Here is a 19,695-nt window from a genome sequence, read left to right as displayed (position 1 = left end):
ATTAGAGCACCTGAAGCCAGTCACCTGATAAACCCCCCCGCTTAAATCAGACAGGGGGAGGAGTTGAGGCAGAGTGGTTTGGTTTGGTGTTGGAGCGGAGGAGAGTTTGGAGAAGTGTTGTGGCGGGCTTGAAGACCAAGACCCTAGGTAAAGGGAAACGCAGCTTGCGCAGAGAGGGCATGAAGCCCCACAAGCTGAAGGGCCGGAGAGGGAAGTAGCCCAGGGGAAGGAATCACTAGTTCAAGTGGTTTGTTGCTATCCCTAGGGCCCCTGGGCTGGGACCTGGAGTAGAGGGTGGGCCCGGGTAGGGCCGGCTGTACAGTTTTTGCTGCCCCAAGTAGTGAAAAAAAACTGCCGCCACGGCCGGCAAAAGGGAGAAGCTGCCGCCGATTTGCTGCCGTGGCCGGCGGAACAGAGAAGCTGCCACCAAATTGCCGGCAGGACAGAGGGGCTGCTGCTGATTTGCCGCCACCGCGAAAACACTGCCGCCCGTTTCTAACTGCCGCCCCAAGCACCTGCTTGGAATGCTGGTGCCTGGAGCCGGCCCTGGGCCCCGGTCCCCCCCTCTCCACTCCTGTTCTTTGGGATACTAGTGGGACAGTTGATAACCCAGACCAGGGCAAGAAATGGTGCCCTGAACCCCACCCACAAGAAGAGAAAGCGCAGGACCCATCATAGTAGTGCCAGCAATTTGCCAAAAAGACCTAGCTGGGAAAGTAATGAGTGATCATAAAAAAACAATAATTGCCTTAATTGAGGGGTGACTGCAGGAAGAAGCTGCAGGAAGGGACAGTCTCCTGTAGTAGTCACTGATGAAGGAAGACTCCAGGTGGTCAGCCCTTCCTGTCATGGCTGGGTAGAAAGCACCAGCTGGAAGCTTTGTTTGCCTTTTGTGAGTTTGTGGTCATTTTGGACAATGAATGAAGCCAAGAAAGAGGGACTAAAGAGGGACTAAGGTGTGGCTGCTATCTCTCCAGGCTGGTGAGGAAGCAGTGTTTTATACAAAGTACAATATGCAAATTTAAGATATTTTAACATTTTAATTGATTCGGGTGTGGCTGCATCCAAAGGACTGACACTGGTGTCTCATATATTACCAGTTTAAGGATACTGGTACTACCAAGGTTACTGTCTGTTTCATTTTGTTTTTGTTTGGTAGGGTGCCGGGGAGATTTATCAGAATGTTAAAGTAGCACTTGGTGTTAAAAGTTAGGCCACATTTTAGGAATATAGTTATAGCACCATAGCTACACTGGCATAACCCTGTAGTGTACAGCAATGGATGGGTTTTTTTGTGGCTGCAGAAATAACAGCTCTATGAGTGAAGGTAGCTAGGTTGACGGAAGTATTCTTCAGTGACTTGGCTACATTTACACTGGGGCTTAGGTCAGAATATCTACGGTGCTCAGAGGTGTGGATTTTTATATCCCTAAGCTCTGTGGCTATTATCAAACTAAATTTTCAGTGTAGATCAGGTTATGTGCACATGGAGAGCTACCAGCAATGATATGTTTCATCCCCTGTATGCGGCCCACTCTTGTCTTGCAGAGCTTTAATGCATCCCATTTATTCCACAGATCCACCTTTCTCCCAGCCCCTGGGAGAGTTGCATTCCTCTCCCATGTGCTCCTATAGAGTCCCATTGTCCTCTTCATGCTGTTCGTACAGGCATAATCTGTGTATTGTTCCCAGGGTCTCCCACCATCTTACTGTTTTTATATATATATATACACACACACACTCAGCAAACATTGTCCAGCTATGCCAGAAGGACAGGAGACACTGCATGTGTGGTTTAATTAAGTTGCAACTTCATTCCTAAACATCTGGGAGTATCCAGCAGATAAAAGTGTACAGTGCTGGTGATTCCCTAATTATTTACATATGACTGGGAGAGGGGCTGCTCTGAGCCCTCCCCCTTTACTCATCCTCGTCCCCAGCCAACCTGCTGCTGGGACCCTTTGTCACCAGGGGCAGATTAAGGTTTTGTGGGATCCATGGACCAGAGCAAGTGGGAGGCCCTGCCCATACCTTCCGCTTACAGTCCCCTCCATCCCCCCACTCCTGCCGGGGAAATGGGGTTGGGGCATGGGGACTTGCCCCATTCCACTTGGAGCTCCTTCCGGGGAGTGGGGTCAGGTCGTGGGGCTTTGTCTGCTCTGCCCACGCACCCAGTGCTCTGCCCACCCAGCAAGTACCTACTCCCACTCCCTGGCTGTAGCACTGCGGGGATGGAATGGAGCAAGCCCCTGAACCCCAACCCTGTGCCCCAGCTGGAACGCTGGGCAGACAGAGTGGTTCAGAGTACTCGGACGCTCTTTTTTTCCGGGGCCCCCAATTGGCTGGGGCCCCTGGGCACAGGCCTCATTGGCCAAGTGACTAATTCGCCACTGTCTTTCACGCTGTCTGGAGTTACTCATGACATGAGTGCCTCAGAGCAGATTGTCAAAAACAGAGCAGACACCCCAAACTGGTGTTGTGTTCTGTAATTAGATTTCACCAATGTAGAACCAAATGTAAATTCCCAAAATGCGGCAATAGCCTTATATTGGAGTCACAGAGAGTTTGCTTAGACTCTCCAGTCTGTCTTGCCACCCAGACAATCTGGATTTAGTGATAAATGGCCATTTATACCAAAAATCACAAATTTCTGATTACTCCCATTCCCAAGAGACCAGTCACTCACCCAGGTCAAGTTGCATTCTAGCTCTCATACCAAAGACAATGCTGGTAGCCAATTCTATAGTAAACTAAATATAATTTATTAACTCGGAAAAGGAAATGAGTTATTGGGAAATTAAAGCAGGTAAAATACACATACAGGTGAGTCACAGTCTATAATTTCTAATGGTAGTGGAGTTGTAGTAATCTATTAGTTTCCCAAAAGTCTCCCAGGGATACCCAAAATAATTCTGGGTATCTCTTTCTTCTTGTTGCATCATTCTGCCCTCTTAGAATCTAAACAGTCCAGACACGGATGATTTTTCCCTGAATCCATACTGATAGCTTCTTCTCACAGAAAACAGGCTGACAGGGTCACCACCTATGCTGGCTCTTTCTTTGATGGGTGGAGAGAGAGGAGCACATTTAGAGTCTTTGGTATTTGTGTGTGATGATCACTTTTCTTCAGATGTGCACAAATTAGCACTTTCCTGCTGAAGTTTTTCATTTCCATTACACAAAGCTTCTTTCTCGTTGATGGGTTATTTAGTTACAGGGGTATATGCAATGTAAGTGTTTGCTGTTACATTATAACAGGATACAGATAAGTGAAAACAATGTGTGTAAGTTTAAACACCAAATACATTCTTATACATATAACAATCATTTTGATCTGTTCTAATACACAGGTGAATTGGCCTGGAGCTTTGGTGTGAGCTGGCATTTGGTCTGCCAGCATCGCACCCTAGAATGAGTGTTAAGGGGGACTGTAAAGGAGGTGGGTTGATTCTCTGCCATACCAGTTATAGGTGCCACAAACTCCTGCTCCCCGTCCTCCCCGTTTCTGGTCCTGTAAGGAATACCTCCTTTAAAACCTTTACCAATCCATTTTATATGGTCACCATATCCCTTCCCTATGGAATACCTGGACATTCACCACAAGGAGCTGTCAGTAATTAGCTGGGCTGGCTCCCCGCCCCCTTCTCCCTCCTAATATCTAGCAGTGGTCCCAGACACCTACTAATGCCATCTTTGATGTCTGCCAAAAACATGACAGCTCCATGATGACTTTAGTGAGAGCAGTTACAAAAGGGTTATTTCCCCACAGAGTTAGGGATGCTTTTGCTTATGTATTTCAGCAGATGCTTGTTGGATTACACTCAGAAGCATAACTCTTCCAATAACTTTTTTTTTTTTTAAATCCTTACTATTACTACTCTGGATATTCTTGTTAGCCATATAAATGTCAAAAAAGCTCTTGGCCTCAATTTTGTGACAATTAATTCCACATGTAAATGTCTCTAATACAGAGGTCCCCAAGCTGTACAGCACTCCCCTCTAGGGGGTGTGGAGATACATCGGGGGAGGGCAGGGGGGCTTGGGCCAGTCCCATGTGGGCAGAGATGGAGTGCCACCCAGCCTCTCAATGCCCCAGCTCTGCTCCGGTCCCTCCCCCAGCTGCATCCCCAGCATCTGGCCCTGTACTTGGCCCTGTCCCCAGCCTCAGTGTATCTCTTCTGCTGGCCCTGTACCATCCCCCAGCCTTTGCTGCTGGCTGCAGCTCCGTTCCTGGCCTGGGGTGGGAGTGTAGTCGCACTTGGCTGCTCTGCTTCCAGCCTCTGCCCCCTCACTCCCGGCCTTGTCCACCCTCAGTCGCAGTCCTGCTCCTGGCCCTGGCTCAGGGGAGGAGATGGAAGGAGGGCACAGACAGGCATGGCGGGGGGGGGGGGGGGCAGGCACAACCCTGAAAAGTTTGGGCACTGCTGCTGTAATATGTCTCACGTATTAAGAGATCTCTAAAAAGATTTTCATTAACTCTCTCAATCAGTCAATAAAGTTATTTAAAACAACTTTTTTATGTGTTTTGCTATTTTAATCACAATTTACACTAATGTTTTAATAGTCCATTTGGAAGGTAAGAGGAAGTGTTAGATTATTTGTGATGGATAAGAAAGGCAAGAACATTTTTTGGCAGTGAGCCATAAATCTAGCAAAATTGATCGGGGGGACTAAGTTATTGAATCACTAATGAGTATATTCCTGAAGGTGTAGTGCATGACTGATTCCTTCCTGACTAGCTGCAGTGTTTGGAGGTATTGTGAATGATTGCTTTGCAACATGAACAACTGTAGCTATTGAGAAATATCCAAAGTGTAAAGATCATGGTATCTTAGTTAACTGTTTTTTTAAAGAAATGCATCAAAAGGACAACAGACTGAAATCCAAATGTTTAATTGTGTACCACTTGTATCCAAGTAGTTAGGGGAATAGAAAGAATGGAGCTAGTCTGTGTCCTGGCTGGATATTTCTCTGAAGTCTTTTTGCACAAATCTTAGCTCTTGCTTCAAGAGTCTCAAAGTACCAGAATTTTGTGTAACTCTCCTCAGGAGAGTAGGCAACATAATCTGAGGCCAGTTCAGAGGGAGTTACATAGTTCATCATAGACTCAAGCAGAAAGCTCTGCCCCTTCCTCTGCCAGTTTTCATCATCATTTGCTGTGATACATTGATTATATAGCTCTTTCTGGAGCATTCTGTGGTGGGGGGTAAATTTGAAAGGTCCCAGCAAGAAGAGTAGCACCTATTAGACTCTGAGGCGAAATTATTCTTGATAGTCACTCTTCGATACTATCAGTGAGGCCCAAATTGTCATGCATAGTTAGTAACAACTATTAAGACCACAACTCAAGGTAGTATTGCCTACAGTTGTTAGGAGAAATGACAAGTAATCCATTTTAGATCTCAGTTTATTAAAAACAAACAAAAAATCCCAATCAAAACAACAAACAAACAAAAAAACCCACGTCATATGTTCACAAGATCTCAGATCTTGGCTCCAGGGAGAAGGCCAGCTTGTGCAACTGAGACCTCAACTGAGAGAAGCGATCAGGAAAAAAAAAAAAAACACACACACAAACCTGTGAATGTGATGGATATAGCTGTCCTTCAGCTAATACAAAAATTATTTACAAATGAGCTGCTGTTCCATCACCGTTCGTCTTCCTTCATGATTAATTTACTTTTTTAACCTCTGTTGGTATACATTTTAGACGTTTGAGATTTAATCTAGGTAAAACAAGATTATATGACTGTGCCTGATTGACCAGGGCAGACAGTTTCAGTAGAGTCTTATGGGGATTGATGAACATTTTGCAGAACTTTGTGTTTGGTTATTAGTCACATTATTGCTGCAGGAAGAAAGAGGGAGAAATTAATTTTCATCTGAAAACGCAGCTTAAGAGTAACCCAACCAAGTATTAATTTAAAAAAAAATATTAAGGGAATTTTACATTCACATTTGGAATTCTTTGCCCCAAGATTGAAGCCAAGAGCTTACTTTTTTTTAATCCTGTATTGGACATTTATGTGGCTAACAAGAATATCCAGAGTAGTTACAGTGAGGATTTTTTTTTTAAATAGTTTTTTAGAAGAGTTATGCTTTTGGGAATAAGCCAACATGTGAAAGTTGGGAGGTTAGCAAGAACTTTTCTTATTGCACGTGATTCCATAATCACCCTTTGCTGGGTGATTCTTGCATATTTTTCTGAACCATTTGGTATTGAGGTCAAGGACAGGATACTTCACTAAGCTAACCACTGGTCTGATGAAAGTATGGCAATATTTATGTTCAATTGGCATGCAAAATTATCTGAATCTAATGGGAATTTACTAGTTGCAGACTCTTTCTCAGTGTTTGCTGCACATTGTGTTTAAGTGGCTAAATGTTGGTTTTATGTACAGTGTTGGAGTTATTTTTATCACAGGAAATAGAACTAATGAGCACTATATAAATAGCTATTGGAAATATACAGTGTAAAACCAAACTTGATAACACAAGAAGCACTGTTGAAGAGAAATCTGTATGCAGTGCTTCAAAATGTATGCAGTACATAAAAGTGAGCTCATAAGACTTTATTATAACTTAATTACTTAACATGAACATTTTAAAAGGGATTTGAAATTTTTCATATACAATATTTCATCTGTGTTATAAAATGTAAGATAATTTTCTAGTGTTACTTTAAAATGTAACAAGTCCAAAAGTAAGAGGTAGTTTTAGAATGTTAAGCACCATAATAATAGGTAATTTCTTTGGAACTGTGACGTCAGTGACAGAATGTTAGTGACAGAGTCTTATTTAATCTGTAGTTTTTAGCATTCCATGTATCTGGTTTTCATCTACTTCACCTTGAGGAAGTATTTTGGCAGAATGCACAATGCTGGTTGCCAGTGATTTTTGCAATTTACCTAAATAAAACTCTCCAATTCTAGAAAATGTTTTATTAATATTAAATAGGTTGTTGCAATTGGTTAAACTGAAATTGACATTGTTCTGGGAAAAGCTCTTATATTTGGAGATACATATTACTTGAAACAATGAGAATGCAGTTGTACTGTATGACTTTATGTTGGAAAGAGACAATATTGTGTATAAAATTGAGGTATGAAAAGCTTTTTGTTCTGTTTGTCTATATTCTCACTTAGCATTCTTCATCTTGCAGATGAGCTCAGTGAAAATGTTACGGCCTCGCCTCAATGGCATCCTTTTCAAGCTTATGTTTGAGGAACATGTAAACAACATCAGACCTGGCATGATGGCAGTAACGCTAGCCTGTGAGGAGTTGAAGAAGAGTGAGAGCTTTAATAGGTGGTTAGAGCTAGTGTTGTTGATTGGAAACTACATGAATTCAGGCTCAAGAAATGCCCAATCGCTGGGGTTTAACATCAGCTTTCTTTGCAAGGTAAGGTTAAACTATAACAACTTTTATTATTTTATAAGTGCAGAGTTGGGGCCAGATTCTGTGCAATGCTGCTCTAAACAAACAACTGAGAGTGCACCACCATGTGAGAATCCCCAGCTGGTACTCAGCCAATGTAGCCAACTCAATATTACCCCATTTATGATAAAGGGTCTGTGTGCCCAAAGGCTGAAGGAAGGGATATTGCTGGAGATTTCCTGTCTTCTGCTGATCCTTAATCAGTGTAACCACTCCTTGGAGGAAGTTACAAAATCATATACATTAGAACAGAGCTAAACCTGCTCTGATACTTACTAGAGGTTTCTCACAAGCTACAGGTGCCCCAAAGATTTAGGTAAAACAAATGTATTGAATAGTTGATTGGGCTCAGAGATCACTCCAGAATGTTATCTACAAAGGCCTATAGGGGTGAGAGGAATAAAAGCATGGTTGTTATCATCTGGGTATATCATATGTAACCAGTTCCCTGCCAGTCATAGATTTCAAGGCCAGAAAGGACTCTGTAGTATAGGCCATAGAATTTTCCCGAAATAATTCCTAATATTTTGGTTCAATTTCAGTTGTCAGGTTTATTGTGCCAGTGCTGGGTGATACTGCTGACCTGTGATACATTGGAGGTCAGGCCAGGGATATGTGTAGACCTGGGGGTACGCAGAGGTCTTTAAGGGGATACTCAAATCATCTAGATCATTGTTTCTCAACCTAGTGGTTGCAGCCCCGGGATCACAAGTGGAGGACCAGCATTAGGGGGTGGCAAGCAGGGCAATTGCCCAGGTCCCATGCCACCGGGGGCCTCGGAAAACTAAGTTACATGTCGCCTGGGGGTCGGGCTTCAGACAAAGCTCACAAGTGACAAACAGGCTCAAGTAGCACACTGAAATGTAAGTGCACTATTTATATTCCAATTGATTTATTTTATAATTCTATGGTAAAAATGAGAAAGTAAGCAATTTTTCAGTCCTAGTGTGCTGTGACACTTTTGCATTTTTATGTCTGATTTTTGTATGCAAGTAATTTTTAAGTGAGGTGAAATTTGGGGTACACAGGACAAATCAGACTCCTGAATGGGGTACAATAGTCTGGAAAGGTGGAGAACCACTGGGCTAGATGATCTGGGTGGTCCCTTCTGCCTTTAAACTCTGACTCTGTTTTAGAGAAAAATAGGCAGAAATATTAAATAGTTCCAGTGTAAAAAGGGAACATACATCAGTCGCCTTTGAGTGTACTGAAAAATATGTTTATGATTACAGATGGGTTCCTTATGCTTCAATCTGTAACCATCCTATATTTAACTAAGATTGTGTGACTGCAAAACTGCAGGCACAAAGAAACCTTCAAAAGCTATAGTTTTAATATAATTGAATTTGGTTATGTCCATAGTAAGTACATGCAAGACATAGCTAATCTGAATCAGTTTGCAAGATCCAGTTTTATGTGGATTTTAAAACAGTGCAAAAATGGCAGATTATTAAATCACTGATAAATACATGTTTTAAAACTGGTTAGCACTTAAATCTTGTATATGCACAGTCATGCAGATGGATGAAGTACGGATTAACCTGGTTTAACTAAGTACATAATGTACATTGCAGTAAATTTGGAACATGGGGAATTGGGCACAGGACTCCTGTTACTGTTACCAAGTGTTCCATGCCTAGTTTCCTTAGCACTGTTCTGATTTTTTTCCACTTTTTTGCAGTTCTGCTTCCTCCTCACCATCACACACACATAAGCAGAGGATGTAATACTTGTAACAATTAAGTTTGTTTGGTCTTCTCTGCAGTCCTTGGCTGACATTTGGCTTGTGCATGAAACTATGCTAGCTGTTGCATGCTTTGGCTGCAGCAGTTGAATGCTTTAATATGCATTGGAATGTGTGGCATTTTGCTTACAAACACTGTAATTGATTTTGCTTACAAACACTGTAATTGATTTTGCTTACTAACACTGTAATTGATTTTGGGGAGCAATGTAGCAGAAACTGTGTATACCCTAGGACATGCCAGGCAACACATTGTGGCTCTTATTAAAAGGAGGGGTGTCATGATGCAGAAGAAAAGGATACAACTTTTGCATGACAGGGAGATGCAGAGTGGTTTAAGGGGTGTGGTGCTCATGCAACTGAGGTTGCTATCAACCAAGTCAACTGCTGCCGGTCTGAGCTTGTGAGGAAGCTGTTGTTTTTGAGGGTGTGTCCTACTCTTGTGGCGACTCTCATGAGAGGATAAGAGAAACTAATTTTGACCAGCCTAAATTCATCAGATTAGACGTCAACAATCAAAGTGGTGTGTGTGTGTGTAAAAGTAAATTGCTTTTTTTCCCACCTTATTGTTTGCCACCATCATGGTTGTCAAATTTCCCCCAGATCATAGGTGACTCTTGAGCTTTTGATGTAGGTGTTTTTATTCTACAGCTGTAATGGAACTGTCAACACCCCCTCCCCCCCCCCCCCCCCCCCGGTAATGTCTTTGGTCAATGCTGCTCCTTTAAAATATTTCCCTGCTTGATTGAGTGTCAATCAAGGAAGATTTCCTCTTCCATCTTGTCCTTGTTTTAGGATGACAGGTTCAAGCTCATTCTTAAGCAAACTCATATTATTTAAACCAGGGTCGATACCAAGGGTGAAGTACTTCCTTGAAACAGAGAGCAGCCTTCATAATTGCACAGGCAAGTAGGCCTGCAGGGATTCAGTGTGCATGCAGATATGGAGGCTGCTTTATGGTAACGAGTGGGTCCTTAGTTAATATTTAACAGGGATGACGGGCATTCTTCCGGTAGGCGTTCTTGTTCTAGTGACTTACAGTACTACCTAACAGTGCAAACTGGGGATATAAATATAAACAAGCAACCTCAAGTCTTGAGAACAGTTTATTTGCCAAAGTCTGGATAATCCCAAAGTATGACTTTATCAGATTGTTTTAAAATTAAAAGCTTTCAGTTCTGAACCCTCCCTCACACCCCCCCCCCCCCCCAAAACCCACCAAATTAAAACAGGAATAATTTAAACTTGATTATTTTTTTAAAGCTTGGCAAACATTTTGTTTTTTTTCTTTTGTGTGTTATGCTAATTTAGACATCCAGTGTGTCTAGATATGAAACCATATATTTTTTTAGTTAAAATCTTTTCTCCTGTACTGAACCTTGCTTATTTATGTAAATTGACTCCTTTGGAATAAAGGGAATAAATAACCTGTACAAAAATTAAAAGGGTGAACATTAATATCACGGAAGACTTTTATAGCAACTTCATATGTTTTGGTGATAGCCTTTCTGTCATCTACCTCTCAAATAAAAGTTTTGCCACACAACACTGATCTGACATCTTTCACTAGAGGTAGACTCAAAGGATTTAGCACAAAGCTTTTGCCAACTTCAGATAAAATAAAAACAATCTCCTTGGAAATACTATCATGTAGTAATAGCAGTTTTAAAGAGAGAGAGAGAGAGAAGACTGAAGGTTTTTAAATCAAATACTGCTTTCATTTTTCAGTAGAATTTTCATCTAGTCGGAAATTCATGCTTTAAGCAGGAAACGACTTGTCCTTAATATGTGAGGAAGACTATGCATGCATAGTATTCCTGCACAATGTAGATACAGGAAGGTAATTCTTAGAGTTCAGGTAATATGTTTATGGATAGCTGTCAGCATAAATCTCTCCGATGCTGACATAGTACATGTAAATTGACTAATGTTGTAAATTGTATTCTACTGAATTAAATAACTGTTGAAGCATAGCTAATTACGGTTGCAGCTAAATTCCAGTTACTATATCTGAGGTATAATTGCTTCTTTTCAGTTGGACTGTTCCATACTAAACTTTTTTTTTTTTAGGACTGCTATTTCCATTTAAATTATTTTAAAACTAATTTTCTCTTTGGTAGATTTGGAAAGAAAGTAATAAACTGTTCTATGTAATAATCTAGGTTGTAATAAGGTGTTTACTTTGGTGGTGGTTGCAGAATATATCAAATGTCCTTTGTTATCGGTTGATGTCAAAAATTAAACTAGTTACCATACACAATCATTGGAATAAAAATCCAAGAGATGGCTAAACCAAAAATGTTAATTATACCAAAGGTGTCATTAATGCATAGCTAGAAGTATTACTTTCACCGTAGAATATTAATTGAGAGCAGCACATTTTCGCTATGTGATACACCAAACTAGCATGTGCTTAACTGAAAGAAAATTAATGGAGGTGAAGATGAGTTTTCTGATAGAGTGCCCTATGGATGTCTGTTAGTTATTATAGAAACAACAGATAGTGATGCTAGAGATAAGGGTCATTGTGCCATTTCCATTGTAGACCCCTTTTTTTAGCAGTTTACATCTTGGCCATTCTAATTTACATTGGATAAAAAGAAAATCATACAGTAGTCAGACAAAAAGTATGTTTCCTTGTAAAATATCATTGAATTGTGTTGTTTTTAGTAACTTTTTGATTCCTTAAGATATTTTTTGGCTGAAACTTTTGTTACTTGTACTTTAGTAATCCTCAGATACTTGATTCTTAGTATTAACTCTGTCTCATTTACTTCCTTTTAAAAATGAGATATTTATGTTTGAGAAATGACTTTTTGCAGTACTTTAACTTCATAATTTTGTTTTGTTCCCTAGGTAACTTTGTTTTATTGCAAGTTATTAACAGTAATAATGGCTACACGTTGTTTGCTAAGAATCCAGTTTTTGGTAGATAACAATGAAAGTCTCCTATTCAATTTGTACCTAAATTTCACTGATACTGTATCGGTTGATATGGAGGGATTATAAACACAATACAATATTAGTGGATTTTACTTCCCTCTCGGCCACCCCGCCCCCACCCCCAGTGCTCGTTTGTAACAGAAGTACTCTTTATCCATAGTGGTTCATGACACAAACTATTCTGCTTTGCCCTCATGGTGCATCTAAGACCTCTTCTGGGGCGGCTTCTCTGAGAGTTTACAGGATACTTCAGTCTTCACGCCCACTGTGTCCTTAATCTTCATTTTGATTTTGGCAACCTTTGGGCCAGTTGTTTCTTACCACTTCATTGTGTATAATACATTTGCATTTCTGTTGTAATGGCTCCGAAGCGATTTAAGAAATTGAACAATGTCAGCTGGTGACTTTTTCTTTTATAAAAACACATTAAATATGATACCTGGCTTTAAATGTAAAATTTAGTTTATCAACCTTATTACAACAGTCCAGGCAAGTTTGTGTTTTAAGGTTACCAGCCAATATTTGTCTCATGTTGAAATGTAGTTAATTACAACTCAAGACCCCTACAATTCCTAAGCAAAATGGGTATATGTTGGAAGTATTTGATTTGTTCAGTGTGTGTGATGCTTGACCTTCATTTTAAATGTTATTTTATTCCAGTTAATAGAATCTTCTTATTCCTAAGACATTCAATAATTCACTGTACTATTAGAAGAATGTTTCACAAATGAAATACTTCACTTGTCCTTTGATTTTACATTTGAATTTATTAGTTTCATCTGACTTTGTTTTTTCTCCCTATTTCTTGTTTTTATTGTTATGGAAAAGCACAACACAGGTCAACTAATATCAGTAATCACAAGTTATTCTATTGGCCAGTATTATGTTGCCTTCAGTTTTGTTTCATGCCATCCAGAGGTATACAGAAGCCAGCAATTCCATAGAAAGCAACTTAAATATGTGAAATACAGAAGCCAGCAATTCCATAGAAAGCAACTTAAATATGTGAAATATCTTATGTCACTATGATTTGCTTGGATTCCTTGAGCGTGCTGGTACTTTCCTCCTTTGAGAACTCCAGGGGAATCTTTCTCTTTACAAGGAACTTGACCATCTTTCACTTTCCGAGTTTCATTGGAGGAAACTGTTAGTCTTTTTTTCAGTTGGGTAGAGTGCACATATTATATAATGAGTAAGTTTTAAACTTTATACCTGTTCCATGTAGTTAGTTTTTCAAAAACACCCTTTTTTAAAAATGGCGGATGATCATCAATGGTATGAGTCACAATCTGTACGTGGCATTTGCATGAGCTCTGTTGCAGGGTTAGATTAGAAGTAGGCTGTGATAATTTACAGCCAATGTAAGAAACACATTTCTTCCATTATTAATTTTTTAAGCACTGCAAGCTGGAAAACTGACAACTTTCACCAGCTTTAAAATAAATAAATACAGAAATGAATATGCTTTTTTTACATTTGTTTTCTCAGAGCCTATTTACTTTTGTTTAGGTATGATAGCATCACACATCAAGATTTAATTATAAATTTCAGTTTATAGTGTAATATATTTTCTATAGAACAATGCTTTATTAATTTGATCGCCTTTTGGCTATTAGATTTACTTACACACGCACAAACACACGTTATTAAAATAAATGTTGAGGAAAGAAAGATAACCAGGCAATACTCACAGTAAGTTTGATTTCTTCCCTTTGAAAAATTTCTCTTTAAAATAATGGAATTTTCACTCTGGGTTTGGGGGGAAGCTATAAAATACTGAGAAAGAGGCCCATTTGCTAGCGAATCTATTCAATGTGTGTGTGTATATAAAAACTGACATGGGTGAGCTACTTCCTATAAAGAGCTATCAATGTAGTGAATGGAGAAGGGGAAGGGTGGGAGGGGACAAAGCCCCTTGTTCCAGCTAGGGGGAAGCATCCACCTGCTGAGAGATGGGCAGTGAATTAGAGTTTTGGCTGTTACCAGCTTCCTGAATAGGGTACTGGTGCCACAAAGTTTGTTTGCATCATACTGATTAATTGTTTTATTAGTCACTACGAAGGCTACACTGGGGAAAGTTTATTTTTAGTACAAATGCAGATATACCCATTTTCATATGAAGGGATACATTTTGACTCTTGGTTTAACTGGACTTCTGTGTTAGTTCCCATCATTTGAAAGGCGGCCATATAGCGACTGTGCTTTAGGTGCATTTTATTTCCTTTTTTGGTTTATGGATTATACCAAAATAAAAAGTTACATGAACTGTGTCTGCATTACATAAATATACAGTAGATGTAGACATATATTGTCCTAAACAAGAAAAAAGATGTAAAGAAACCTTCCTTTTTTGGTAAAACCACTTATGGGAAGTGACGAGTCTCAGGTTTGCAAGAAAAGAACAAATGTTGATGAGTCCCCATATATCATACGTGGCAATAAATAATTTCAACATTGGAACAGACAAAGAAGAAAAATATGGTTTATGGTCTAGCTGTAAGCTTTACTTGGTTCACCACAAAGGCTCTTTCCATAGAGAATTTGAGATCAAATTAACCCAGCTGGTTTAGTATTCTATGGTCTCGTGTATTCATTTTCTCAGTCTAATCTATGCCTGATTTTATGATTCTCAAAGTATGGGAAAGCTGACAAGATAAAGAACATTTTGTGTATATAATTAGTCACTTAGAAAACAGGTTTTTTTTATTCTCTAAGAGCTCTCATCTGGAGAGACTTTCGCCTTTTGTGAATGGAATTTAGAAAGAATCTAATGGTGTGACCTTTCCACTTAGTTTTTTATACTATATTTTTCCCCAATATAGAGATGTTGCCAGTGGGTCAGTCTTCAGATCTGACAAAAGGCAATGGGCACAAATACAAAAGCAAGTGGGAAGTATAGGAAAGCAGGAGGAACCAGGCAAGCATATTAAGTTGAAAATGTAGACTATGTTTAAAAGTTATGAATGTCTTAATGGTTGGACAGTAATTCAAGCCATCACTTACTAGATAAGCCTCCACACATGGTAAGAGAGTCTGAAGTTAATAGCCTTAGAAAAAATAAAATGTTTTAAAATTTATTCAGCATATTTCTTTAACTATGTGGAAAATTTACCAGACTTACAAAGGGGAGTTAGGTGTCCAATTTCTATTGAAAATCATTGTTGTTTGAGAACCTAACTCTCATTTGTGGTTTGGAAAAATAGTCTGGCAAGTGTGTTAAGTCATGAAGAGAAGAGATGTAGAAGATAGAAGTATAGTGGTTTGGATTGCTTCAGCTGTATATTTCCACTATTTCCAACTGTGTATGTGTAATCTTTGCCATAGGTTTCTAGACCTTCAAACTGTAGGTTTTATATTCAAACTACAATATTATTTTAAGATGCGTTCCAAAATGGTTATGTGTATGTGGGCTCAATTGTAGCACCATTTTCAGTTAGGTTTTTAATGGACTACATGATTTTTGCCAGCAAAGTTTTCCTCTTTCTATCTGAGTTCCTACAGATACTTAATTTGATAGTGAATGTCTCTGGCATGTCTTATTGTCTATTGATTGCACAAATATTCTTTTCAGATATTGGCAAGCAATGGAGCTTTTCTTTTTGGTCCACGGTTTGATGATGTGCAGTAGAACAAGAGACATTGCAAACAGCGGCAATGTTGTAGGGATTGAGAGTTGGAGTCATTACACTTTTTTTTTAAAATTGTGGCATGTGTTATGTGTAGTAAATTGTGGTATGTGTTCAACCGAGTTAGATGGAAGGTTTATACAGAATGCTAAACAAACGTTAAGAGCTTGGTTTCTTTAAGTTGACACAAGTGAAAATCAGGTTTATCGTCATTGAAGTTATGCAGGTATAAAACTCTGTGACTTGTTGAATTTCATGAAGTAGTTACATAATTGAAATGTATATGTCTGTACAAAGTTCCCTAGATCCCACCTGCAGGTTTCTGAAGGATGGGTTCTCAGAACTTTCTTCCATAAATGTTTTGCATATATTCCATTAGTCTTACCACTTGATTTTATTGGAAAAAAATCATCGATGGTGTGTGTGTGTGTGTGTGTGTGTGTCTGTAAATATTCAAAGTAATAGTACGGATCTTAAATTTAAACATTCAGCATGAAGAAACCATACATTTAGAGGTTAGAATATTAAATAGGAGCAGGTTAAATCATGGATAAGAATCTGTGATGTATTACCTAAATGGGATTTAGGGAAAGTTAACTGATTTCTCTGTAAGTCTGCTGAGGAAGTTGGATAACTTAGTTAAGTGGGACTTCATGTCTCTATATTGAATAAAGACTAAAAAAAAACAACTTTAGATTTGTCTGTCAGTCTGTTAAACAGCTGTAAATATAGAACAATGCAGTTTGTGTTTTTGTAAAGTACATATATGTGATGGGCCAAAATTTCTGTGACTGTATGGACAAATGCATAACTCTCAGTAGGACATAACATACAGATGTATAAAAGAACATTTAGCTTAATGCTGGATAATGACTGGGTATCGTATTTAATAGACAAATCTTCCAATAAAACATCATTCTTCTTCGAGAGCTGTCCCTGTGGGTGCTCCACTCTAGGTGTTGGTGTGTCCCTGTGCCTTCGCTCAGAGATTTTTACAGTAGTACTCGTACAGGTCGCACATGTGCAGAGCTCGCCTCTTCCCCCCCCCCCCCCCCCCAACACACACACACACACGCTCTCTGAGTGTACCTTCATAGTACGCGTGCATGACCGGTCTCCTCAGTTCCTTCTCTACCGTCCCTGGCCTGAGACGGAACTCAGAAGACTCGTTAGAAAACTTTTTCTCCCTTGTTACTCTTACCCTTTTAGATAGTTACTTTGTTACCACTAGTGTTAGTTATTAGTGTTACCAGTAGTGGGTGTTAGTTTCTCTCTCAAAAATTCTCTTAGTTCCTGTCAGTACACCCACTTCGGACATGCCTGGCTCCCCAGGCTTTAAGCGCTGCTCTAATTGTAAGGATGCCATCCTTCTATCTGATGGCCATTCAAAATGCATAAAATGTTTGGGGGAGTCCCACTTCCCCCCAAAATGTGCCCACTGCAGCAAACTTAAGTTTAGGGCACGAAAGGACAGGGAGTTGAGGCTAAAGCTGCTACTGTTGCAAAAATCCTTACGGTCAGCTTCAGACCCAGGTGCTGATTCCGGCTCTGCTCCACACCACAGCCCCCCGCCTCTAAGAAGACGAAGAAAACTTCAAAAAAAAAAATCACCTTCTGTCACCCGCAAAGCAAACTTCGCGGGAGAAGGCTTCTTCCGGCAGGTCTACCACCTCCCTCCCAGCGATCCCCCGGCTGAGCACTTTTGACGCACAGGCTCTGGCGCCGTGCGAAACCTGCCTGCGGCTGCGGGGGTAGTGCGAAGCTCCGGTGCCAAGGCTTCAGGCTTCCAGTTGCCTGCCTCTCAATTGGCACCTTTCGGCACCATGATGGAAGTGGTGCCGACACATGCAGATGTGGCTCCTCCCCCTCTCCCCCCTGCAGGCTATCACCGCTGCACCGACACCCGCTGAGCTGGCCGTCAGCGAAACAACTTTAAAGACATCGGTGCAGAGGAACTTTTCGTTGCAGCAGATTCCTCTCGCACAGCCCTCACCTCACAGAGAGGCTTCAGCACCCCAATTTACTAGTCAAATGACCTGCTTTTGTCACCCATTTTGCAGTCACCCTTACTGAATGTCTGCTTTTCGCCAAATGCTCAGCCAGGGTCTGAACAGCCTTCCTCCAGTGAGGAGGAAGCTGGTTTCCAGGAGCATTTTTCACCATATGAAGTCTCTCATCCTCAGACCCCAATTAATAGAGGTCCTAGAAACAGCACCTCTTGCTACTCTCAGGATCCTGCCCCATAGTGTGTAAACCTGTGGATGGCACCACCTATGACCTTCCCACCACAGTGGCAATACTGGGCCCCGTGGGCATCCTGTCCTCGAGACCACACTCACTATGCCACCTCAACCAAGCCCAACACCAGCCTGGCACCACAAGCTCACAAACCTGCCACTGATGCCAGTCACCAGACAGCACCATCACAAGTGCAGAATCAGGCACGACCTGTCTCGAACCCAGCAGACCCAGTTATGCCTGACGAAGCTCTGCTTCCTCCTCCCCCCATCATCTTTAGATGACTTCAAAATTTCAAGACCTTTTCAAAAGAGTGGCCAGTGAATTAAGAAAAGGAGTACTTGTGGCACCTTAGAGACTAACCAATTTATTTGAGCATAAGCTTTCACTTTGAAGTGAGCTGTAGCTCACGAAAGCTTATGCTCAAATAAATTGGTTAGTCTCTAAGGAGCCACAAGTACTCCTTTTCTTTTTGCGAATACAGACTAACACGGCTGCTACTCTGAAACCAGTGAATTAAGAATTAATCTGGAGGAGGTTCCTGAACAGCAGCATGAGTTAACGGACATCCTGCGGCTGCCGCCTTCTTCTAGAATTGCATTGCCAATCAACCCAGCCCTTCTGGAACCTACCAAAGCCATCTGGCAGACTCCTGCTGTAAGCTTTACCTACCTGCAAATGAGCGGACCGCAAGTACTTCATCCCTTCCAAGGGCTCTGAATTTCTTTTCACTCATCCAGCACCTAATTCGCTGGTAGTTGATGCAGTCAACCAAAAGTACGAGCACCGGTAGCTCCTCTCCACCCCAGCCGATAAAGAGAGTAAGCTTTTAGATCTGCTTGGACATAAAATATACGTATCTTCCACCCTACAATTTCGAATTGCTAATTATACGGCCATTGTGGCAAAATATGATCACAAAAATTACAACAAAATGGTTACCCTCGCCACCATAATCCCAGTGCTGGAGCAGGGCAATTGGTTTTTAGCCCTTGACCTACAGGGCACCTATTTTCATGTGACAATACATCCAGCCCACAGACGCTTCCTTCATTTCACCCTCGGCTCGACTCATTTTCAATACAGGGTACTATCCTTCTGCCTACCCACTGCCCCTCGTGTTTTTCCAAGCTCCTGGATGTAGTTACTGACCACCTCAGGAAGCAAGGAGTCATAATATTTCCTTACCTAGATGACTGCTTCCTCAAAGCCTCAATGCTCGACGAAGTGCTTCGATTCATGCAACTCACCGTTGATTGTTTCCTATCCCTCGGCCTATAAATAAACAATGACAAATCCACATGAATTCCTACCCAGCACCTGGAGTTTATTGGAGCACACCTCGATTCCCGGATGGGAATAGCATCTCTCTTGTCCAATCGCTTCAACACCATAAAGCAGCTGGCAACAGAACTTCTCAACAGTCCTAAAGTCACCGCTCGAGACTGTTTACGAGTACTATGTCACATGGCCCTGTGCATTTTCGTAGTCCAAAACGCACAACTCTACATGAGGTGCTTCCAAGCTTGGTTGGCCATAGTTTACAGACCCAATGTGCATGCACTAAACAAACCCCTATCCATACCTTTCTGAGTCAAAGACTGTCTCCTATGGTGGACAGTTCCCTCCAACCTCTGCTCTGGAGTCCCCTTTCTCCAGGAGGCTCCATCCATCATAATGACTACCGACGCATCCCTCACAGGGTG

At 40.9% G+C, this 19,695-nt stretch overlaps 1 protein-coding gene across 9 annotated transcripts in view; it reads left to right on the top strand.

Annotated features, from left to right (window-relative positions):
* Positions 1 to 19,695, top strand: part of DIAPH2 (diaphanous related formin 2) — an 811,118-nt gene that overhangs the window by 363,048 nt on the left and 428,375 nt on the right. For all 9 annotated transcript variants that reach the window (XR_012160923.1, XM_073360856.1, XM_073360855.1 and 6 more), the window contains one exon: positions 7,163 to 7,402. Coding sequence is in view for 8 of the 9 variants with exons in the window: in XM_073360856.1 (XP_073216957.1) it covers positions 7,163 to 7,402 (240 nt within the window). In the remaining variant the exon portion in view is untranslated. The remainder of the gene's footprint in view (positions 1 to 7,162; positions 7,403 to 19,695) is intronic.

The sequence above is a fragment of the Lepidochelys kempii genome, chromosome 9, assembly GCF_965140265.1.
Source record: "Lepidochelys kempii isolate rLepKem1 chromosome 9, rLepKem1.hap2, whole genome shotgun sequence".
Taxonomy (NCBI): Eukaryota; Metazoa; Chordata; order Testudines; family Cheloniidae; genus Lepidochelys; species Lepidochelys kempii.
Note: the sequence above shows the minus strand (reverse complement) of the source record. Positions and strands in the feature narration are given on the sequence as shown.